Genomic DNA, 25789 nt, shown 5'->3' on the forward strand with positions numbered 1-25789 from the left:
CACTCATGACCTGGCGGATCAAGCCGGCGCCGAATAAAAACAACACTGTCGGCTGCTTCTATTGAAAGTACTGGCAGTCTTTGTTTCCTGCAAATAAACCCAGTAAAAACGGAGATACGATGATATAAAGTTGATACAAAAATATTTTTGCACATGCTAATAAATGTAGCATGTGTCCACTCAGCGTGGCATCCCGCTCATTCTGCACCCCACGCCGCCCCCCCCCCGACATCTCTACAAAACGGTCAGTAAAACAAGTTGATTAACTTGGTGAAAATATTAAACCCCATTGAGTAATATAAGTAGAAACCCCATCCAGCACATGGCAACACCATCTTACATACTTCTAGCCATGTACATCTCCAGATAGAATCAAAGGGATGAAACCCTCTTTTAAATGGTCACACATGCAGAGCACACACAGTGAAATTTGTTCTCTGCTTTTAACCCATCCTAGTACCAGGAGTCCAGTACTAGGAGCAGTGGGCAGCTAATGTACAGCGCCCAGGGAGAAGGGGGATGTCCGGTGCCTTGCTCAAGGGCACCAAAGCAGGGCAGGAGGTGATGTAAGCAGTCACACTCTATTTTCTTAGGGCTGGTCAGTGACTTGAACCAGCAACCCTACGGCTCACAGTCCAAGCCCCTACTGACTGAGCCACTACCGGACAAGAAGTACATATCTCTACATATATATTCATACCTGCACACTGGAATGGCCGTTATTTATTTTGTGGGAGGTAAACCTCTTCTTAAGCTGTTTGTGCCCATTTATAGTGCCAGTGCACAATTAACACCCAAGCCGGACTTATTCATGCCGGACACAATAGTGAACCATCTGTATGTCCTGGACTTAATCAAAATAGCAAACCTCAGGACTCACTACAGGGACAGACCTGGAGCAGCTCAGGGTGAAGGTCAACGGTGCAGCTCTGGTGTTGAACTCACAACATTCTGGCATTGTATTTGGAAGCCGAACCACTAGACCATCACTTCCCTCTGCATGTGCAAGATAGCGCCGTAAATAAAGGATTGTGTAACACTAACACCATAGCCAGTCTGACAAATTGATAACAGAAGTGTGACATATTATTCATTATTCACCATACTTTGAATCAGTACCTGTTGCTCTCATTGTGGCATTAGCCGTTTTTTTGTGTTTTTTTAATACTGGTTATTAGGTGTCATCAATACATACACACGTTGTCATACCAGACTATAAGAAGATGGATCATGCCACAATGATAGCAACAAGTAGGCTACATGCTAAACATGCTAAAAGTATCCTAATACAATACAAGTAATACATATGCAATTATTCAACGGTGAAATACTCTATTCACTTGCCATCACTGCTCCTAATACTACGATGGGTTCAGAGTCTGAATGTCACTGTGTGCATGTGACCATTAAGAGGATCATTACTGTATTACTGTAATGGAACATTTCATATGTCCATGTTAAATTCTTATTGTTTAATACTTGGTTAAATTAACTTCTGTCTCCCCCCCCCTTCTCCTTCCTGTCTTTAAGATACATGAACTCTCTCTTCCTGGTTTTTCCTCACAGACTGCTGCACTCTGTGTGATTGATGATCCTTCTGTACAGAATAAATACTTAAAAGACAACTTAACTTCTCAAGAATCGTCATTTCAGTATTTTAGACTCCACTGGTCATTTGTTTAAGGACTTGATTAAAATGTCCACGACACTACACTGTACAATTCAAGCAATGATCTTGTTTCAGCATTAATATCGTTATTAATATCACACTACTATGTATTATAACATACATATTCTTTAATTCTTTCATATTTATTATGGTTATATATGTTGTACAATGTGAACATTTTTACTTTGACTTCGATGTTTATATAAATATCTTATTGTACTTTAATCTAAAATAGACAAATCAAACTTCCCTCCGGGATAAATAAAGTACACAGCCACTGTGTTGAACGGGTGTGAGGAGGCCTGACAGGTGATTGGAGATGCGGTTGGTTTGTTATCCAAGCAAAGATTTCTGCATAAGGGAAGACTTCTAATACGTTTATTTTCTAGAGTAAGCTCAAAGACTTTTATTGAATGTTTAATCTTCTGTAAATAAGTGAAGTTAAAGTAAAATAAATAATTAAAACACAGAAGTTTACTGTGCTTACACAACAGGAACAAAATGAATCCCGGTAGAATAAAGGTTCTAGCTTTTAGGGATTACTGACTGAAGTACTACCATCACTTTCTTTATTATTGTTTTTACTACTTGCTGTTGTAACGCTGCAAATGTCCTCGCTGAAAGACGAATAAAGAATTTGTGATTCTGATGTTATGAGAACCGGATTCTAATAATCCGGTTCAAAGTCGATGCCAAAGTTCTATGTGAAGGTTTAATACAGTATTAAAGTCAGGTACGATAGAAAAGGTGTTTGGGGTGCAGTGAACTCACTATAACACGTCTGATAAAGATTCACTGTAAACAACAAATCAGCTTTATTTACATATTTCATTATTCATTAAGGACACATTGATGTGGACACCGTTAACTATCACCAGGGCACCTTTATGTTTTCTCTTGTTATTCCAAATGAACACACAGAAAGCATTCTACATTATTTGACCAAAAGCAAGACTTTTACATATGTTACGGAGTTTGGACATTTTCAGGCCGTATATTAAAGGGTTAAAGAGCGGCGGGCATGTTAGGAAGTATAACGATAAGAATATACGCAACATATTGGGGACACTGTTCATATCAAACCTGCTCTGTAATATTTCAAAGAAAGCACCAAAAGAGAAGTTGAGCAGAGAAGCGAGGTGAGGTGTGCAGGTACTGACAGCTTTCTGTCTCGTCTGCTTACAACCAGAGAAACACACTTTAAGGATCCTCATGTAGGAGAAGAAGATTAGTATTATAAGAGCAACTATTACAGTTGACACGTAAACAATCCCATAAACATTATTGACTGTAGTGTCAGAACAGGCCAGTTTAACAACAGAGAAGTTATCACAGTACACTTTGTTAATGATGTTCCCACATAGCTGTAAAGAGATGCTCAGAGACATCATGACAACAGTTGCAAGTACACTGTACAACCATGAGAATATAGTGAGGATTGAAACCTTGTTAGACGTCATACGTGAGCTATATTGCAGAGGACAACAGATAGCAAGATATCTGTCATAAGACATGACGGCTATGGTAAAGAATTCTATGCTGCCATAGCAATGCACACAGAAAATCTGCAGGAAACAAGAAGAAGTAGAAACAGTGTGACCGTCAGAGAGGATCTGAACCAGAAGGAATGGAAACAACCCTGTACTACCAAACAGTTCATTTACAAACAGGCTGCACAGAAAAAGGTACATAGGTTCATGTAAGCTTCTGTTCACACAGATAACCACAAGCAGCAACACATTGGAGCAAATAATTAACACATAAAAAGTCAGAACAATCAGGAAGTACAAGTATTTAAAAACCCCGGTGTCAACGTAGGCACTTAGTGTGAAATATGAAACATATGTAGAGTTGGTCTTCATCCTTGTTTTTGTTTATTAACATCAAAACATTAGGCAGTGGATAAACTGACCGTACTTATTATGAGAAATTCGGTTAGAGATTTGTAAAGATGTAGTTTAAACAATGCAGTAGCAGTAAGCAGATTTGTTGTTCATTCTGAAAACAAATAAGACAAATTAGCCAAACTCACCATTCCCCTATGTTAAATCTATATAATACACAGTTTATTGTCTGAATGCTCACGAGCATTCTGCTGCTCTGTCCCTCCTGAGCTGAAGCTCTGCTTCTTTTAACTTTGAGGCTTAGTCCATTACGCTACACCCGAAAGACCTGTGATCCTATCACCACGCTTCCTTCTTCGATGTTGATGATTGTTTCACTGTCATATGCCATAATGCGAAAAGAGACAAAATAGAGTAAAAACATTTTTTTATCTGTTGGAAAGCATTATTGTGTGACAATTTACCCCATTGCACCACTTTTTCCTCTGACCCCAGAGGACAACAGACGTTATTAAATTCAATAAAACACCCATAATTCAATCAAATTACTTCCAATTTATTTTAATCGATAAGAGCAGTATCGAACAACCCCCATTATTTTCAGACCATTTGATTAGTAAAAAACGGCAAAAGATTTATTTTGGGGTCAGAACAACAGGAGGGTTAAAATATGAAATATGATTGTAAAGTAACGTCACGTTTTGGCCGATGCCCGAGGCAGTTCACTTCATAACAAGAATCCCACATTTATTACCAAACCTAACTTCAATCTGAGAGGGACTTTGGGTTGGCCTCATAGAGGTTCTGGACCATGAAACCCTCAGGAAGGGCTCAGCTCAAGCTTCAAACTGTCCCAAAGAGCACAGACAGACACGTCTCACGTTCTTCCTGTTACACAGTGTTATTCTACGTCTGAGGATACAGGGCTCGCATGTCCCACAGGTTGAAAAGACTCCTGAGGTAAGTTAGTAATTTTGGGTTTCAGTTAATAAAACTGACTTGATCTGACGTGACTGTTGCAAAGCATCCAATTCTGAACTTATTCTGTTTGTGTTCAGTAACATTTATAAAGCCAAGATATAAAATCGAACCATGTGTAAATATTCAAATGAAGCAACAGAATCTTAATAAGAAGTTTAGTGAATTAAACTTTACTGTATAATTTCATGCTCAATGGACAATTTTACTTTCCTTTAAATGTAATCCAATACATTGTTGACTAAGAATGATTTGAGGTCATTACATTACATCACATTATAGTTCATTTAGCTGACGTTTTTTGTCCAAAGTGACAAAAAGTGCAAACAATCATGAAGGATAAAACTCCGAACAGCAAGAATCTTGCAGGTACAATAGCTTCAAATATGCCAAACAAAAGTGCAACATACAGAAACAATAGAATACAAATTCAATTATTAGCTACAAATAAGCCAAACCAATATAAGTGCAAGACACAAAAAACTGTTTTTGTTTTGTTTCTTCATTCGCCGAGGTGCAGTCGAAACAGGAGAGTTTTCAGTCTGCAGAAGGTGTGAAGACTGTTTGCTGTCCTGACATCAATGGGGAGGTCGTTCCACCATGTTGGAGCAGGATAGCAAACAGGTTTTGTTTGAGGGAAATCTGGATCCCACTCAGTGAGGGAGCAGCGAGCCGATTGGCCGATGCAGAGTGAAGTGAACGTGTTGGGGTGTATGGTTCGACCACGGCCTGGATGTAGGAAGGGGCTGATCCATTCACAGCACGGTACCAGCACCAGAGTCTGGAAGCAGATTCGGGCCATGTCATGTACCTTTGCCTCATACAGAAGATTAAAAGCTAATAAAATGACACAAGAACCAAAGTCGATGAGCGTTCACCTGCCTAAATAATAATAATAATAATAATACATTTTATTTGTAGGCGCCTTTCAAGACACCCAAGGACACCGTACAAAATACAAGAGATAAAAACAGCAGGACATTGGAAGGGAGAGCAGACAAACAAAACCAGAGATAAGGTGGAAACAATGAAGAAAGCAAGAAAGAAAAGAGGGGGGTCCTACCTTGTGATACAAAGAGTTAACTGAAGACATGATTACTGTTGACAACAGTGAGCCAAAGGCAAACATTTACTGTTTTCTCTTCCTTCTCAAACTGAACACCTCTGTCTGAGGTCATTCAGAAGCTGAAAGCTGATTTTATGTGTGTTTTGGACACGTTACATTACAGGGCTGAACAGCAGCCGGCATGTTAGAAAATACAACGATACAAATGTTCTCAATGTATTGGGAACACTGTTCATGTGAAACCTGCTCTGTATGTTCACAACTACAAGGTTCATTTAGCTTCATGTACCTTGTCAGTGGTCACATAAACTGCCCATGCACAATCAATGACGTCCAGTATGAAACTTGTTTGCTTTGGTGGTGTGCTCTTAGTTGTTTGCATGGAGCTCTTGCTGTCATGGAAGTTGAATGCACTTATTGTATTGTATGACTGAAGAACATCACACACTAGACCATGTCTCCCAGATCAAGAAGATGTGAACACAACAAAGCTAAATAAAACCACAAAAAGAGACGTCTTTAGTGTTAATACTGGGAAGTCATCTTTGCATTGCCATCTGTTGGATGACCTACACGTCACCACACAACAGACGTTTACATATGCTGCGGATTTTGGACAATTTCAGCCCGTATAGTACTGGGGTGAAGAGCGGCTGGCATGTTAGAAAGTACAAAGACAATAAAATACGCAACATATTGGGGACACTGTTCATATCAAACCTGCTCTGTAATATCTGAAAAAAACCACCGAAAGAGAAGTTGAGCAGAGAAGCGAGGTGAGGTGTGCAGGTACTGACAGCTTTCTGTCTCGTCTGCTTACAACCAGAGAAACACACTTTAAGGATCTTAATGTAAGTGTAAAGGATTAAAAGGAGAGGAATGATGATTGAGACAACAGTGTAAAATAGTCCATAAATGTTATTGACCCCGGTGTCAGAACAGGCCAGTTTAACAATAGAGTAGTTTCCACAGTACACTTTGTTAATGATGTTCCCACACAGCTGTAAAGACGCACTCAAAGAAATCAGAACAACAATAGCAAGAAGAGGGAATAACCATGTGAGAGCAATAAGCACAGTAACCTTGTTAGACGTCATACGTGAGTTATATTGCAGAGGACAACAGATAGCAAGATATCTGTCATAAGACATGACGGCTAAGTTGAAAAATTCCACACAAACATATGTATACACACAAAAAATCTGTAGGAAACAAGAAGAAGTAGAAACAGTGTGAACGTCAGAGAGGATCTGAACCAGAAGGAATGGAAACAACCCTGTACTACCAAACAGTTCATTTACAAACAGGCTGCACAGAAAAAGGTACATAGGTTCATGTAAGCTTCTGTTCACACAGATAACCACAAGCAGCAACACATTGGCACCAATAATACAAATATAAAAAGTCAGAACAATCAGGAAATACAAGTATTTAAAAACCCCGGTGTCAAAGTAGGCACTTAGTGTGAAATATGAAACATATGTAGAGTTGGTCATCATCCTCCTTTTTATATAACAATCTTTACACTTTACAAGAGGAACTAACTTTGTGACATGTTGTCAGATTTCTATGAGTGTATAGTCTATAAGCTTTTCAAACAATATTCAATCAACACACAGAATATAAATGATTCATCAAGAGAAACATGTGGAAACATTCCCCAATAGTCTGATATAATACTAAAGGTGCGACACGAAACAGTTTACAACATTCACCTGCTGCAGTCGGGCCGAGTCCCTCCTCACTGAGCTGGAACTTCTGCTTCTTTTAAACTTTGACACCAGAGGACGCCCACAGCAGCAGCCTGACTCTTTCTCCAAGGACCCACTGGTTTCTGCTCATTATTGATTGATGTGAAAACGTGTAAGATGTTTATGTTTTTGTTGAATATCAGTTGTCGTATTAGCTTTGCATACATTATTTCCATGAGGTGAAAAAAGGTTTAATTTGTTTATGGAAGTTAGACTCTTTTCATACGCGTCAGGCCACTGCACCAATTGCCCTCAGGAACTTCCCCCTTGTCACGGTGGAGTTTGCACCTCAGACGGTGGATCATTATATCACTTTTCATTTAACTGATGCTTAACTGATGATCTGGGTCCCACTCACAATGAGGGAGCAGCGAGCTGATTGGCCGATGCAGAGCGAAGTGAGCGAGCTGGGGTGTCTGGTTTGACTGTGTCCTGGATGTAGGAAGGACCTGATCCACTCACAGCACGGTGGACCAGCAACAGAGTCTGGAATTATGTTCAAGTTGTGTCATCAGGGGCAATTTCTCCTAGTAGGGTCGCTGGTGGACCAATGCCGGATTCAGTATAGTGTCAGATCGGGGATGGTAATGGCCGTCGGGCACAACAAAAGAGCGTTTTGTCCTGCGTAGTATATCATAGTGGAAGACAACCGAAGAGGGGTCCCAACAGAATGATTAGATTGTAAGAATTATTTTCTTCTTCTGGGATTACAATCGCCTATTCTGACTACAGCCTGTTTAAAATATAGACAAAGTCACCGTGACGTCCCCAACCGGACTTTTACAATAATCTCTGAGCAGTCTCTTGGATCTCCACGGCCCTATCAAAACCAGAAGAGTCACCTTCTCACGTTCAGCCCCCTGGTACACCGGCGAGCTGAGGAAGATGAAGACAGCAGGGCGTGTCCTCGAGCGGCACCTCAAGGCTTCAGGACTCACTGTTCCCAGACAATCATACCGAGACCACCAAACGGCCTATGCAAAGTCCCTCAGAGACACACGGTCACATTTCAACTCCAAGCAACTTATTCCACCATAAATCATCTCCTCAAACCTCAAACTCCCCTACACCAAGACACCACAGAGGAGCAGTGTGATAATTTCATTGCATTTAATAAAAAAACTTACAAAAAAGATTACTTAAAAGATACCATCCGCTCTCTCCCCTCCAACTCCGCTGCTCTGCCAGTCCCGACTGTCAACCCCCAGCCCCAGCCTCTTTGCTGCTTCACTGACATCTCGCAGCAAGAGGTTGATGCCATCATCAAAAAGATGAAACCCTCCACCTGTGCCCTCGACCCCTTTCCCACAGCCCTGGTCAAATCTAACATTTGTGCCATAAGTCCCCTCATCACTACAGTGGTAAACCACTCCATCCAGTCTGGTCATGTTCCATCCCCTTTAAAAACTGCAGTCATCAAACCACTCTTCAAAAAACCCACCTTAGACCCAGATGTCCTTGCCAAGACCCATCTCCAATATGCCATTTCTATCCAAGGTGCTGGAAAAAGTAGTTGCCAGTCAGATTCAAGACCATCTTAAATTCAATAACCTCTTTCAAAAATTGCAGTCTGGTTTCCGCCCTGGCTACGGTACAGAAACTGCCCTGGGTTACCAATGATCTGCTGATGACAGCTGACACAGGACCTCCATCTCTCCTCACCCTCCTGGATCTAACTGCAGCATTTGTGTAACGCTACAATCTGAACACGGGAAGTAGGACACAAATGCACAATCCAGAGGCAGCTCGTAGTGTAGGTAAAAGTCTTTACTTGAAGCAAAAACAGGTTTGGTACACAGGTAGACAGTCAGTGTGGCAAACAAATCCGACAGGGAATAGGCAAAAGGAGAATCAGGTCTTTGAAGCTGGAAGGGAGTGTCCGTTGGTACCTGCCATCTGGGCGGGGCCTGCAGATGCCATAAAGGATGGCCCACTTCTAATCAGAGGGCTCTCTCTTACAGCTGGGCCGCTCGCTCTCACAGCTGGCCTCTCTCAGCTGGCCTGCTGCAACATTTGTTACTTTTGTTTGGTTTGTTGCACCTTACAACACACATTACACCATATTTTCACCCATCCACACACTACTAACACAACTGATGACCTACCTGGTTAAACATCCCATTTGTTGCTTTGTCATGCTTGTGTTTGTTAGTTGAATAAACCTTTTTTGATGGTTATGACTGTGTGTGGCCTCCCTCTTTGTCGCCAGCCTTGAGCCAGGCGGTAACAGGTCACAGAAGCAGGGTCAGGTATTACTCTGCCTTCAAAACTGCCGCGATCACCACAATCCTCAAAAAACCTGGTCTGGATCCCTCCTCCCTCAACAACTACGTCCAATCTCAAATCTACCTTTCCTCTCAAAAACATTGGAACGCATTGTTGTAAATCAACTCCATTCCCACCTCCATGCCAATCACCTTTTTGAACCCCTCCAGTCTGGTTTCCGCCCCCTCTGCAGCACAGAAACAGCACTACTTAAAGTCCTCAACGACCTCCTTACCTCTGCTGATACCGGTTCCCTCAACATCCTAATCCTTCTTGACCTGATTTCAGCCTTCGATATCGTGAGCCATAACTTCCTGCTCTCCAGACTCAAGGATATCGGTATCGACGGTACTGCACTCAGGTGGCTCCAGTCCTACCTGTCCGACAGATCCCACTTAATTTCCCATCACAACCACTCCTCTGCCAGAGCGTGAGTCACCCAAGGTTCAGTACTCTGCCCCCTCCTCTTCACAATCTACAACCTCCCCCTCGGTCAGATACTGCGCCACTTCATCCTGGACTTCCACTGCTATGCCAACGACACACAGATCTACCTCAGCACCAAATCCCCCCATAACCCACCCCTCTCCCACATTGAATCATGTCTCACAGCCATAAAAAACTGGATGCAACATAACTTCCTCAAACTTAACAGCAACAAAACCGAACTCCTCCTCATCGGCTCCAAATCCATACTCAGCAAAGTCCAACCTGACACTCACCATTGATGGCACTACTGTTTCCCCCACCCCTCAGGCACGCAACCTTGGTGTGATCTTCGACTCCACCCTCTCCCTTGAGCCCCATATCCGCTATATTGTCAAAACTTCCTTTTACCACCTCCGCAATATCCCAAAAACCCGACCACTCAGCAGCTGAAAGACTGATTCACGCCTTCATTTCCTCCCACCTTGACTACTTTAACTCCCAACTATATGGCATCACCGCAAGCTCCATCAACAGACTCCAACTGGTCCAAAAATCCGCCGCCCGACTCTTCACACACACACCAAATCTTGGCACCACATCACCCCAGTCCTCAAATAACTCCACCACCACCTAGCCCCCTCCAATTTTACTGACCTCATCTCCCCTACCAACCCCCGTGGTCCCTCAGATCCATCTCACCTGGTCTCCTCTCCACCCCCAAATCCAACCTGCGCAGCTTTGGAGACTTCTCCACGGCAGCACCCAGGCTCTGGAACTCCGTCCCCCAAGACATCCGTGACTCTCAGTCCCTCACTATATTTCAGTCCCACTTCAAGACGCACCTCTTCTCAACTGTCATTTGATAGCCCCCTATTAACTGTATTATTCTTTCTTTTTCTCTTTTCTTCTCTCATCCCAACCCTCATCTACTATTGTAAAGCGGCTTTGGGGTCTTCAAAAGTGATATATCCACTCAATTTAATATTATTATTATATCAGATGCTTGCTCCATGTGGCTGGGCTCTGTGAGATAAGGTAACGCATGCACGTCTCCAGATCCTGGTTGAGTCTCTCAGATTGACCGTTGGACTAGGGGCAGTAGCCCGATGAGAGGCTGACCTTGGCGCTCAGGAGAGAGCAAAAGGCCTTCCAGAACCAGGAGATGAACTGTGGACCCCGATCCGACACCATGTCCCTGGGAAAGCCATGGATCCGGAAAACACGGGACAACATCACATTTTCAGACGTGGGTAGCCCGGTAACTAAATCCAATTAAATCTCTGCCCAGGGACGGTGTGGCACAGAGAGAGGACGCAGGAGACCAGAAGGAGGACGACAGGACGTCTTATTACGAGCACAGACTGGACATGCAACCACAGAATCCTTGACGGCCCACTCCATAGATGGCCACCAAAACCGTTGTTGGATAACGAACAGTGTCCGACGTGCCCCAGGGTGGCAGAAGAGGAGGGAGGTGTGTGCCCAATGGATGACTTGGGAATATAGAGTCTCAGGAACAAACAGACGGTTAGTAGGACAGCCCTCTGGGACCTGAATGTTATCGTTGGCCTGTTTGACCCCCTCCTCAATTCCCCAAGTAACCCCACCACGGAAGTAGACGACAGAATAAATGAGGGAGTCCTAGGGATGGGATCAGGGTCCAACAGGCGGGACAGGGCATCGGCCTTGGAATTCTTCGACCCTGGGCGATATGATAAAACAAAGTCAAACCTTGTGAAAAACAAGGCCCACCTGGCCTGCCTGGAGTTGAGTCGTCTGGCAGACTGAATGTATTGCAGGTTCTTGTGGTCGGTCCAAACTAGGAACAGATGTTCTGCTGCTTCCAACCAGTGCCGCCACTCCTCCAATGCCACCTTGATAGCCAGTAGTTCTCTGTTGCCAACGTCGTAATTCCTCTCTGCTGGTGATAATTTAGACAGGAAGGCACAGGGATGAAGCTTGTCGTCCTTCTTGGACCGTTGTGAGAGAACGGCCCCGAGTCCTACATCTGGGGCATCAACCTCCACCACAAACTGCTGCTGAGGATCTGGAAGCGTGAGAATGGGTCCGGCGGTAAAGCTGGTCTAGAGCCCCTGGAAAGCTTTCTCTGCCTTGGAATCCCATAGGAATCTCACTGAGGGAGAGGTTAGGACATGCAGAGGTGCGGTAACATAGCTATAATTTCTGATGAAACATCTGTAGAATTTCGAAAACCCCAGGAAACGCTGAACCAGCTTACGACTAGTAGGAGTCGGCCACTGGGTAACAGCACTGACCTTGGATGAATCCATCTGAATGTTGTTCTCGGCGATGATGAAACCCAGGATGGAGACGTGGAACTCGCATTTCTTTGCTTTGACGGAAAGCAGGTTGACGAGGAGTCATTGCAGGACCTGGCTGACATTGCTAAACATGGGACTCCTCATCAGGAGAAAAGATGAGGATGTCATCTAGGGAAACAAACACAAAACGATTCAGCATGTCCCGGAGAACGTCGTTCACCAGACCCTGAAACACAGCTGGAGCATTGCTTAGTCCAAACGGCATTACCAGTTACTCGTAATGGCCACTAGGGGTGTTGAACGTTGTTGCAATACATCCAAAACAGCACTGCTAGGATCCTGATGAGAGTGTGAAAGTACGAAGACATCACACCCATCCTCAAATCACTACACTGGCTCCCGGTCTCACTCAGGATTGACTATAAAATCTCCCTATTCACCCAAATGAGAAGAACCAAGATGGCGAGGGTCTGAAACCAAGATGGCGACTGCCTAGAACCAAGATGGCGAGGGCCTGAAATCAAGATGGAGACAGCTAAAAACCAAGATGGCTACAGCTAATAACCCAGAGAGCATGGGCAAACTGCCAAACTCGAGGCTTAAAAACGGTAGTCCACAAACCGATCGGTGCATCAAGGTGACTACGTCCACCTTTTTTATTCGGTCTATGTGCGCAGTAGTCACTTTGCAGGACGTGTGATGTTAAGCAAGGTAAATTAACTAAAACATGTAGTCTAATGCTAAAACCTTTTTTGCTGGTTCAAACAAATATTATATTGCAAGCGCAAAGTAAGGAAGTAGGGCTGTTAATATATCGTTTTTTATCGTCATCGCAGCCTCAACTTGCACGATAAACACATCGTGAAAGACTTGCAAAATTACCTTTAAAGTAAGTTATGCAAACTCTGTACCACAAAGTGAATGAAATGGAGTTTCTGTGAAATAAAATAAAGCAGAACCTGCCGGTGTTGTGATCAAAACCTTCTGTTGACGCCATCGAGTATAAATCCTGAGCAGGGTTATAATAGTTTTACATTTTTATCATTGTTATATTATTTTTAACTTTGTGATGTTTTCAGAGTGTGTCTGGTCGTTTTAGTGTTTATATATTTAGTTTTAGTTATAGGTATAATGTCAGAAGTGTGTAGCTACATACAGAATACATGTTGTAACTGGGTATAAACGTCCGTAACGTTTATTTCAGTCTTGGAGCTACTTCAGTGTCCGATGTGAAGCATCGCAGCAGAGCTACATCTCCTTTTTTCTTTACTGAAATGAATTTACCTTCATTTTTATTTGATTTTGGTAGTTTGTTTGCCAGGCGATATCGTCTTAAAAGATATCGTTTTTATTTAGTTACACCATTGTTTTTTAGTTTCAGAATAATAACCGTGGGACTGGGACATGAGTGGAAATGACAGAGTGTCGCACACTTTGTTTAAGAGCTGTTAACATCATCAGTGTGTCTGAGGGGAGGTCATTATGAGCCCTCTGTGCTCCACACAAACTGGTCTCACTGGTTCACAGCTCGGAGGGAATTAGTGGAAAGTGTGGCTAACGTGAAGACGCCTCGGGGACAAACATGTTGACAGGCTGAAGTGACCTTTGACCTGACGGTGTGTGTGTGTGTGTGTGTGTATGTGCGTGTGTAATATTACATACATAGAAACATGTAAGATTTAAAGAATAAAGTTATAAAGTTGAAATCTTACTAAAAAAGGTGGACAATTTAAAAAGACAGAAATGAAAGTGAAGTTGAAGTTTTATGAAAAAACAATTATACAAAACTTGATTTTGAATCATAATCTTAATACATTTTCCTGTGCAGCTTTATGACCCGTCTGTTCTGTATGTTTAAAAATAATCTTTTCAAAATGTCAGCAGCAGAACTTTCCAACAATGAATAAATAGAAATACACACTTTACAGTTTTACGCTTTATTGGTGGGTCGACTGAGAAACAGATTTAACTGAATTATCTTTTAACACAACAAGAACCGTCACATGAACATCTTTCATCTCCGAGTATAAAAATATCACTCAACCTTCAGCTGAACATCAAGAACTACAAAGAAAAAGGACTTTCCCTTAGTGTCTCTTTGTGGACGTTTAGTGTCTCTAAACTGGACCTACAATAACGTGTGCGGCGCATGAAGAGCCGTGAATAAACATACCTGTTTATGGTGCATACAATACTATAATAATTATGCGTAGCTAATATCTCTCCGCTATGGAAAGGAGCCGCAGTGAAGGAGCACAGGTTAGCTCGCTCAGCAGGTTTCTTTGGTAACAGTTAGACCAACATCCATGTTGTGGAAATGTATTGTTTTAGGACCATTTATCTTTGCTTATAATAAGTTGGATTCATGTTACTGTAATGTGCATTTTCAGACCTATTTCAATTTTAGATGAAAAAAAACAGACATAAAATAGTGCAAAGTATACAACAAGTATAAACTTCAAATGCAATATCTTTTATTTGTAGTAAAGAGTATTTGCAAAATTAATAAACAAATGCGAAAGAAATATATACACAGAAATGTAAACAAACACAATCGTGTGAAATGCTCTTGGCTCCGTAAATACAAACAATAAACAGTAAAGATAAGACATAAAATATAAGACGCAGTAATAATATATATGCATGTGTAGAAAAGATTGCAGTCTGGATGATGTTGAATTTACATTAATTACATTTGATAAATGGCACATTCTTGCAGAGTATTGGTTCCAAAATGAAATTTGATTCATCTATTATTAATATATCATATTGTTTGTTTCATATTGGTTAAGTATTTCTGGTGGCACCTTCTCTCTTTGATGAAAATCAAGACGTACGGACATCATCTTTTCAAATGAATAAAAGTTCTCGGGCTCCATGAAGACAGACCTGGGTCCCAGCGGTTTGTATGTGTTGTGTAACCTGCATGTTTAATTCTCGTTTCCAACATACGGTGAACTTTAGACACCGTGATGCTTGAAATAAGTCCATGCTTTCTTTTGTCTTTACTTGTTTCTCAACTTTTTGGTGCCCGGGACCCCTGACAGGGGAGAGAAGTTTACCATTTGTACTCTTGTACTCTAAAACCTAAATACTAAAAACCTGTTTCATAGTGATGGACAGAAACACATTTCAATTTGAATCATGTTAATACCACTTATATACTTTTATATAACTTCATTTTATTCAAACTGCATCAGGACTCAACGTGACAGCATTTATACTTTTCAAGTAATCGATCTGAAAAGCTTTCAGGAAATGAGCTGGCGTAGTCCAGGACTTATTCATGCCAGACACAATAGTGAACCATCTGTAAGTCCTGGACTTAATCATGCTGGTGGCAAAATAGCAAACCTCAGGACTCACTACAGGGACAGACCTGGAGCAGCTCAGGGTGAAGGTCAACGGTGCAGCTCTGGTGTTGAACTCACAACATTCTGGCATTGTATTTGGAAGCCGAACCACTAGACCATCACTTCCCTCTGCATGTGCAAGATAGCGCCGTAAATAAACGATTGTGTAACACTAACACCATAGCCAGTCTGACAAATTGATAACAGAAGGGTGACATATTATTCATTATTCACCATACTTTGAATCAGTACCTGTTGCTCTCATTGTGGCATTAGCCGTTTTTTTGTGTTTTTTTAATACTGGTTATTAGGTGTGATCAATACATACACACGTTGTCATACCAGACTATAAGAAGATGGATCATGCCACAATGATAGCAACAAGTAGGCTACATGCTAAACATGCTAAAAGTATCCTAATACAATACAAGTAATATATATGCAATTATTCAACGGTGAAATACTCTACTCACTTGCCATCACTGCTTCTAATACTACGATGGGTTCAGAGTCTGAATGTCACTGTGTGCATGTGACCATTAAGAGGATCATTACTGTATTACTGTAATGGAACATTTCATATGTCCATGTTAAATTCTTATTGTTTAATACTTGGTTAAATTAACTTCTGTCTCCCCCCCCCTTCTCCTTCCTGTCTTTAAGATACATGAACTCTCTCTTCCTGGTTCTTCCTCACAGACTGCTGCACTCTGTGTGATTGATGATCCTTCTGTACAGAATAAATACTTAAAAGACAAGTTAACTTCTCAAGAATCGTCATTTCAGTATTTTAGACTCCACTGGTCATTTGTTTAAGGACTTGATTAAAATGTCCACGAAACTACACTGTACAATTCAAGCAATGATCTTGTTTCAGCATTAATATCGTTATTAATATCACACTACTATGTATTATAACATACATATTCTTTAATTCTTTCATATTTATTATGGTTATATATGTTGTACAATGTGAACATTTTTACTTTGACTTCGATGTTTATATAAATATCTTATTGTACTTTAATCTAAAATAGACAAATCAAACTTCCCTCCGGGATAAATAAAGTACACAGCCACTGTGTTGAACGGGTGTGAGGAGGCCTGACAGGTGATTGGAGATGCGGTTGGTTTGTTATCCAAGCAAAGATTTCTGCATAAGGGAAGACTTCTAACACACGTTTATTTTCTAGAGTAAGCTCAAAGACTTTTATTGAATGTTTAATCTTCTGTAAATAAGTGAAGTTAAAGTAAAATAAATAATTAAAACACAGAAGTTTACTGTGCTTACACAACAGGAACAAAATGAATCCCGGTAGAATAAAGGTTCTAGCTTTTAGGGATTACTGACTGAAATACTACCATCACTTTCTTTATTATTGTTTTTACTACTTGCTGTTGTAACGCTGCAAATGTCCTCGCTGAAAGACGAATAAAGAATTTGTGATTCTGATGTTATGAGAACCGGATTCTAATAATCCGGTTCAAAGTCGATGCCAAAGTTCTATGTGAAGGTTTAATACAGTATTAAAGTCAGGTACGATAGAAAAGGTGTTTGGGGTGCAGTGAACTCACTATAACACGTCTGATAAAGATTCACTGTAAACAACAAATCAGCTTTATTTACATATTTCATTATTCATTAAGGACACATTGATGTGGACACCGTTAACTATCACCAGGGCACCTTTATGTTTTCTCTTGTTATTCCAAATGAACACACAGAAAGCATTCTACATTATTTGACCAAAAGCAAGACTTTTACATATGTTACGGAGTTTGGACATTTTCAGGCCGTATATTAAAGGGTTAAAGAGCGGCGGGCATGTTAGGAAGTATAACGATAAGAATATACGCAACATATTGGGGACACTGTTCATATCAAACCTGCTCTGTAATATTTCAAAGAAAGCACCAAAAGAGAAGTTGAGCAGAGAAGCGAGGTGAGGTGTGCAGGTACTGACAGCTTTCTGTCTCGTCTGCTTACAACCAGAGAAACACACTTTAAGGATCCTCATGTAGGAGAAGAAGATTAGTATTATAAGAGCAACTATTACAGTTGACACGTAAACAATCCCATAAAGTCATGACAACAGTTGCAAGTACACTGTACAACCATGAGAATATAGTGAGGATTGAAACCTTGCTGGAAGTCATACGTGAGTTATATTGCAGAGGACAACAGATAGCAAGATATCTGTCATAAGACATGACGGCTAAGTTGAAAAATTCCACACAAACATATGTATACACACAAAAAATCTGCAGGAAACAAGAAGAAGTAGAAACAGTGTGAACGTCAGAGAGGATCTGAACCAGAAGGAATGGAAACAACCCTGTACTACCAAACAGTTCATTTACAAACAGGCTGCACAGAAAAAGGTACATAGGTTCATGTAAGCTTCTGTTCACACAGATAACCACAAGCAGCAATACATTGGCACCAATAATACAAATATAAAAAGTCAGAACAATCAGGAAGTACAAGTATTTAAAAACCCCGGTGTCAACGTAGGCACTTAGTGTGAAATATGAAACCTGCGTAGAGTTTGTCTTCTTCCTCAATTCAGCTTCAAAAGCCATCATAACGCTGTTCAGAGGATGAATTACTTGCGAAAGCAAAAAGTAAAATTTTGACAAAGACTTTCAAAAGTGAAACCTGACATTAGCAAATTATACTAAACCAATATAACTCACGAGACCCCGGCTGAGCGCCGCTACGTTGGAGTTCACTCTGGTGGACGGGAGGGTCGCCTCCCTACGCCTTCGGGTTATGGGGGGAAAACTCTGACTGTTGTTTGTGCCTATGCCCCAAACCGCAGTTCGGAGTAAGTTTGGCGTCTCCCTTAGAGATAGGGTGAGAAGCTCAGCCATCCGTGAGAGACTGAGTAGAGCCGCTGCTCCTTTGCGTTGAAAGGAGCCAGTTGCGGTGGTTCGGGCGCCTCCCTAGGGAGGTGTTCCAGGCACGTCCAGCTGGGAGGAGACCCCGGGGAAGACCCAGGACTCGGTGGAGAGATTATATCTCCTCACTGGGAACGTCTCGTGATCCCCCAGTTGGAGCTGGAGGATGTGGCACGGAGAAGGGAAGTTTGGGGTTCCTTACTGGAGCTGCTGCCCCCGCGACCTGACCCCGGATAAGCGGTAGACCATGGATGGATTTATGGATCTTAATCACAATGTTTTAAATGCTGGAAAGACGAAGTTCATGAGGATCTCAAAAGCAAAAACCAAACACTTGAACCTCCCTCCTATCACCACTTCACAATGTTCTGAGATTGAATCTGTGTCTCGGTATAAATATCTTATTATCATTGACGATTCTCTCTTCTAAACCTCATATTTTAGAACTTTTGAAAAAATTAAGAATACAATGAGGTTTTTACTTTAGAAACAAGTCCTGTTTTTCTTTGGAGGCCAGAAAGAGATGAGTCTCTGCAACGTCTCTGTGCTGGACGATGGAGATGTTGTTTATATTAATGCATCGTCTCAGAGCCTCAGCTCTCTGGATACCGTCGACCACGGGGCACTGAGACTCATAACCTCAAACCCTGACGCACCACTGCACCTTATATGCTTGTGTTGGATGGTCTTCCCTGACCACCCGTAGACTGAAACACTGCACATCCTTATTTATAAAGCTATTCTGGGTACTCTTCCACAATACCTAAGGATCTACATTAGTAGGAAATGTAGTGGACCGTATTGGCTTCTCTCCGAGGACTTGTTTCTTCTAACGGTTCCAGAAGTCCGTACAGAACTTGGGAACAGGACGTTTAGTTTCGCTTCTCCGGCTGCCTGGAACCAGCTGCAGAATGAGCTGAAGCTCAGAGAGCCGGTCTCTGTAACAGACTTAAAGCAACTCTTAAAGACACTGAAGCAGACCGCTGGGTCTGTAAATGTTTTAATCAATGTTGTGATTGTTTTTTTGTCTGTAACTATGCTGCTTCCTATCTTGGCCAGGATGCTCTTGAAAAAGAGATTTTTAATCTCAATGAGACATATCCTGGTAAAATAAAGGTAAAAAAAAAAAGGATCAGGAGACATGGGACAAACACTGGAACACTACGACACGGAGGTACGAAGACGTACTGGCAACAAAACACACAGACTATATAAGTGGGCAGGGTAACGAAACACAGGTGGAAGCACTAATGACATGGTTCTAACATTTAAATAAAGTATTTTTTAAACATATGCTGCACGATTGTGGATGTGGTAGCACCTTCGAAAAAAAACATTGTAAAAACTTAACATCTCGCTATTAAATATGATGAACCAGTCTCCATTTTCTGGCTACGTACCACAAAGCCTAGTCTTAATCCAGAGGTTTTAGGCCGATATCTAACCTTCCCTTTCTCGCTAAGATCCTTGAGAAAGCAGTCGCAAAACAGTTGTGTGATTTTTACATAATGATAGTTTGAGGTTTTTCAATCTGGATTTAGAGTTCATCATAGCACAGAGTCGGCACTGGTGAAAGTGACCAATGACCTATTGGCATCAGACAGAGGACTTGTCTTGTTAGACCTCAGTGCTGCTTTCCACACTGTTGATCAGGACATTCTACTACAGAGACTGGAACATTGTGTTTGCATAAAAGGAACCGCACTAAGCTGGTTCAAGTCCTATTTATCTGAGCGATCTCAATTTGTACTTGTTAACGATAAATCCTCCATGACAGCCAAAGTCAGTCTTGGAGTTCCGCAGGGTTCTGTACTTGGACCGATTCCATTCACCTTATATATGCTTCATTTGGGCAATATTTTAAGGAACCCGATTATATCTACCAATTAAAACCAGACAAAACCAATCAGTTGGCTAAACTTCAAGTGTAACGGTACGACCAAGACAGAAGGGAGGTGGGACTCAATTGCACGACACAGAGGCAGATAAATGTTGAATGAAACTGGTCTTTACTGAAAACTTTGCAGTTGCTATGGTACACGCATAGACAGTTGAACATACAAAGTATCAAGGGGTAATCCAGGAGCAGAGTCGGGTCATGGAAACAGGTTTGGTACACGGGCAGATACTCAGCGTAACAGCACAGCAGGCAAGGATCAGGCAAGGGCAGAATCGAGTCACGGAAACAAGGTCGAGGAAGCCAGAGAAACAGGAAACAGGAAGACGGGACTAATGCTTGAACTCTTGACATCGAAGTATGAAGTCGAACTGGCAACGAGAGACAAACAAAACAGACTCTATATACACACCAAGAAGTGAGAGGGAACGAGACACAGGTGAGGACACTAACGAACAGATTGGGAACACCTGGGGGTAGGAAGTAGAAACAACAGAGAACAGGTAATTAACAAAATAAAACAGGAAGTACAAACGCAACACAAAACATCTAATGAACAGGCCGAGACCTAATATCAAGCCTTAAGGACATAAAAACTTGGATGTCTAGCAACTTTTTATCCCCCTTTAATTATGGGGTTTCTTTTAGGAGGTTTTTCCTTGTGCGATGCGAGGATCTAAGGACAGAGGGTCTAAGGACAGAGGGTCTAAGGACAGAAGGTGTCGTATCCTGTACAGTCTGTAAAGCGCACTGAGACAAATGTATAATTTGTGATATTGGGCTATATAAATAAATTTGATTTGATTATACACGTGAATCCATATTGTATGTATTTTTTTCTTTTGTTTTTTGCTCGACATAGTTAGTATGAAGGGATTGAAAGATTAAAAGAAAATCACAAATGACGCACAATCACAACAGCCACAAGTCGACTACTGAGCCCAAGTTCCCTGCAGCACAGATATCAAAGCCAAGCAATGTGGCGTGATCAGCTGCAGCCAATGATGGCCAAGCGGAGCGTGACGTCACGAATAATACGAGTGGGCTTAATTTATTTTGTCTAACACATTTTTACTAAGCAACTAAATATTTGTAATCTAACACTGCAAGGAAGAATTGTGTGTTGCCAAATTATCGGCAGACAAATTTTTGACGGCCGACAAAAACGGTCCGACATTGCTAGTGTGAACTGGGCTATACTGTGTGTCTTGACCCCTGCAGAACCCCTGAGAGTAACTCAACGAACCCCTGTGGTTCGATCGATCCCAGCTTAAGAAACACTGCGTTGGAGGCTAGTTGACTTGTGGGGAGCCTAGTCACTAGGGAAGTAAAGAAAACTTCATTGGCAAGGCGCCAGGCTTTTTATGAGATTCACCCTGAGAGGATTTGCCCGAAAGCTCTGGACATGGTGGGCTGTCTTATATAAGACGTTTCTTCCATATCACATGGAGGCTAAGCATTGCGAATTAATTAGGATCATTGTGGATTATGTCCTGTTCGACCAGCTGATAACTCTTGTAAAGATACCGGAAAGGTGTTGGAAGTTTGCCCATCCAGTCTACCATGAGGCATTCCTGAGATGTTGATGACGGACCTTGGCTCAAGTCCCGAAAACATTAACGTGGATGGACAACCAGAAAACGTAAAAGCTCCAGCCCTGGCTGTTGGCGGCGCAGAGGCATGAATCATTTTAGCTAGGTCATAAATTCACAGTGACCTTTGACCATAAAATTCTAATCAGTTAATCCTAGAGTCCAAAGGGACGTTTGTCCCAAATCAAAAGATATAGGGTTAATGACTCTCGACCCCGAAATTCTCATCAGTTTGTCCTTAAGTCCAAGTGAACATTTGTGCCAACAATCTCAGGAATTCCTGGAGGGAATTTCTTTATATTTAACAAAAACCTTCTCTTGGATTCAAGGATGAAATAATTACATTTAGGTCGTCAAATGTGAAGGGTCAAGGTCATTGGAAACTCATGAATCAAGTTTTTTAATGTCTCCGCGCCTGGCGACAGTCAAGGCCGGAGACATTATGTTTTCCGTCCATCCTATTCCCGTGAATGTGATATTGCAGAAAGACCTTCAAATTTGACGTGAATAAAAATCCCTCCGGGTGTGTTTGAGATATTGCATTAATGGAAATAGAAATTGAAGATTTGAATTGAATCAACTTTTAATCCTAACACATGTACAAAGCACAGCACACACAGTGAAATGTAGACTCTGCGTTTTCCCATCCTAGTATAAAGAGCAGTGGAAAGTAATGTTATATACAGCGCCCGGGAGCAGTGTGGGGGTCTGGTGCCTTGCTCAAGGACACCTCGACTGTGCCCAGGAGGCGAATCTGAACCTCTCCAGGTACAAATAACACACTCCCGCCAACCCTCCGTTTCCCAAGCCAAGTCCCTACGGACTGAGCTTCTGCCGGCCCCCCTGACCCTTGACCCCGAAATTCTCATCAGTTTGTCCTTAAATCCAAGTGGACAACTGTCCCCAATCTGAAAAAATTCTGTCCAGGCATTCTTGAGACATCCCATTCACAAAGATGGTACGGACGTGAGGTCACAGTGACCTTTGACCTTTGAACAACAAGGATTAATCAGTTCATCCATGAGGCCACATAAACGTTTGTATTTGTGCCAAATATCTCAGGAACACCTGGAAGGAATTCATTTAAATAAAACAGACTAACCTGAACACAAGGATGACATTTTGGTTGTCAAAGGTGAAAGGTCAAGGTCACTGTGAACTCATGAAGCTCATGTATTTAAATGACTTGGCGCCTGGAAACAGCCGAGACCGGAGGCATTATGTTTTTATGGTTGTCTGTGCGTCCGTTCATCCGTCCCATTCTCGTGAACGCGATATCTCAGGAACGCCTTGAGGCTATTTCTTAAAATTTGAAACAAACATCCCCGAGGACTGAAGGATGAACTGATAGAATGTACTGGTCAAAGATGGGGTTACAGTGACCTTTGACCAGCAAATTCTAACCAGTGGACGTTTGAAATTCCCGTCAGGCGTTCCTGAGAAATCGCTCTCTCGAAAATGTGACGGACGGACGGAAACCAGAAAATAAAGCATTAAAATAACTTGATGTAATAAAAATGTTGTGGTCTGCCAGTGTTGAAAATAAGGTTGGGTTCTGATTGTTCCCTGACTGGGACACAAGGAGTTCATTCCTGTATCAGTTTATATATTCATTAAACATTTTCTTAAATGGCTAACAGTAAGCAGCCTGAAACAGTTTCTAAAGTTAGGAATCAGTAACGAGGAGGTCCTTTGAGTCAGGCTGCTGCTGTGGGCGTCTCCTGACTTGAGAAGTCTAAAAGAAGCAGAAGCAGAGTTTCAGCTCAGTTAGGACGGACTCACAGTCTGAGACAGCAGAGCAGTAGATAGTTGTTAGGGTTTGTGCTATCTAATGTAAGAAGTGAAGTAATTATTACAACTGGTTCATCCTCAGCTGATTGAACATGTGTTGTGATCCAAAACAAGGATGATGACAAACTCTACATATGTTTCATATTTCACACTAAGTCCCTACTTTGACACCGGGGTTTTTAAATACTTGTATTTCCTGATTACTCTGACTTTATATGTGTTAATTATTTGCTCCAATGTGTTGCTGCTTGTGGTTATCTGTGTGAACAGAAGCTTACATGAACCTATGTACCTTTTTCTGTGCAGCCTGTTTGTAAATGAACTGCTTGGTAGTACAGGGTTGTTTCCATTCCTTCTGGTTCAGATCCTCTCTGACGTTCACACTGTTTCTACTTCTTTTTGTTTCCTGCAGATTTTCTGTTTGTATTCATATGCGAATGTACAGCTTTATAACTTAGCCGTCATGTCTTATGACAGATATCTTGCGATCTGTTGTCCTCTGCAATATAACTCACGTATGACGTCTAACAAGGTTACTGTGCTTATTGTTCTGACATGGTTATTCCCTCTTCTTAATGTTGTTGTCATGATGTCTCTGAGCATCTCTTTACAGCTGTGTGGGAACATCATTAACAAAGTGTACTGTGATAACTTCTCTGTTGTTAAACTGGCCTGTTTTGAGACTACAGCCAATAATGTTTATGGACTCACTTATGTGTTCACTGTATTTTTTAGTCTTGCAATACTTATTTTTTACTATTACATGAGGATCCTTAAAGTGTGTTTCTCTGGTTGTAAGCAGACGAGACAGAAAGCTGTCAGTACCTGCACACCTCACCTCGCTTCTCTGCTCAACTTCTCTTTTGGTTGTTTCTTTGAAGTATCACAGAGCAGGTTTAATATGAACAGTGTCCCCAATATGTTGCGTATTGTTTTATCTTTATACTATCTCACTTGCCAACCGCTCTTCAACCCTTTAATATACGGATTGAATTTGACAAAAATCCGTATCATATGTAAAAGTCTTGTCTTTGGTAAAGTGTAAAGTACTAATGATGCTTTGATGATAGCACCCGTATGTTATGTGTGTAAAAAAATTCTAAATGTATAACTACAAATAAATAAAGCTTGGTTTAAAGGTTTGAATCTTTGAAATTAATTTGCTGCCGAATTTACTTCATGTAGTTTTGTTTTCTAAACCTAAAGAATGTGTTGTTTTGTTGCCTAAACTTAAAGAAGTTATAGTTTTGTTCCCTGAACTTAAATAAGTTGTATTTTTGTTGCCTGAACATGGAAATGTTTATTTTTGTTGCTGAAACCTTAAGAAGTTGTAGTTTTGTTACCTAAAGATTGAGAAGGTGTAGCTTTGTTGCTGAAACCTTAAGAAGTTGAAGTTCTGTTACCTAAACCTTGAGAAGGTGTAGTTTTGTTGCCTGAATGTAAAAAAGTTGTAGTTTTGTTGCTGAAACCTTAAGAAGTTGTAGTTTTGTTACCTAAACCTTGAGAAGGTGTAGTTTTGTTGCCTGAACGTAAAAAGGTTGTAGTTTTCTTATCTAAACTTTGAGAAGGTGTAGTTTTGTTGCCTGATTGTAAAAAAGTTGTAGTTTTTTTGCCGAAACCTAAAGAAGTTGTGGTTTCGTTGCCTGGACATAGAAAAGTTGTTGTTTTGTTGCCTAAACTTAAAGAAGTTGTAGTTTTTCTACCTGAATTTTAAAAAGTTGTAGTTTTGTTGCTGAAACCTTAAGAAATTGTAGTTTCATTGCCGAAAGAAAATGTATGAAATGAGTATTCTTCTGGCAAAAATCCAATCCCTGGATAATAAACTGTATGAACTCCAAAGCAGGATGGCTTTTCAACGGGATATTAAGAACTGTAACGTTACGTTTATAACGGAGACTTGGCTTCAATCCTGAACTTCGCCATTGCTCCACACAGATTTTAAGTTCATCGCCAGGACCGGACAATAAACTC

General features: G+C 41.4%; 4 protein-coding genes across 4 annotated transcripts; 1 reads left to right on the top strand and 3 right to left on the bottom strand.

Moving 5' to 3' along the window:
• Nucleotides 1–2598: 2598 nt before the first annotated feature.
• On the bottom strand, nucleotides 2599–3531 carry LOC115017717 (olfactory receptor 10A3-like). Its single transcript, XM_029446401.1, has one exon. The coding sequence runs from the start codon at nucleotides 3529–3531 to the stop codon at nucleotides 2599–2601; it is 933 nt and encodes a 310-aa protein (XP_029302261.1).
• A 2595-nt stretch (nucleotides 3532–6126) lies between these two features.
• Nucleotides 6127–7056, bottom strand: LOC115018057 (olfactory receptor 11A1-like). The gene has a single exon (XM_029446862.1). It carries the CDS (start codon nucleotides 7054–7056, stop codon nucleotides 6127–6129), a length of 930 nt encoding a protein of 309 aa, XP_029302722.1.
• Nucleotides 7057–17370: 10314 nt separating this feature from the next.
• On the bottom strand, nucleotides 17371–18220 carry LOC115017718 (olfactory receptor 52E4-like). The gene is given in 2 exon segments (XM_029446402.1): nucleotides 17371–17722; nucleotides 17724–18220. Coding segments are annotated over 2 exon segments (849 nt in total).
• Nucleotides 18221–23933: 5713 nt separating this feature from the next.
• On the top strand, nucleotides 23934–24863 carry LOC115018144 (olfactory receptor 2A14-like). The gene has a single exon (XM_029446985.1). It carries the CDS (start codon nucleotides 23934–23936, stop codon nucleotides 24861–24863), a length of 930 nt encoding a protein of 309 aa, XP_029302845.1.
• Nucleotides 24864–25789: the final 926 nt, after the last annotated feature.

Source organism: Cottoperca gobio, chromosome 13, assembly GCF_900634415.1.
Source record: "Cottoperca gobio chromosome 13, fCotGob3.1, whole genome shotgun sequence".
In the NCBI taxonomy this organism is placed as follows: Eukaryota; Metazoa; Chordata; class Actinopteri; order Perciformes; family Bovichtidae; genus Cottoperca; species Cottoperca gobio.

Coding starts and splice junctions, on each gene's coding strand:
- LOC115017717 (XM_029446401.1), bottom strand. CDS start 3,531: ATGAAGACCAACTCTACATATGTTTCATATTTCACACTAAGTGCCTAC.
- LOC115018057 (XM_029446862.1), bottom strand. CDS start 7,056: ATGATGACCAACTCTACATATGTTTCATATTTCACACTAAGTGCCTAC.
- LOC115018144 (XM_029446985.1), top strand. CDS start 23,934: ATGATGACAAACTCTACATATGTTTCATATTTCACACTAAGTCCCTAC.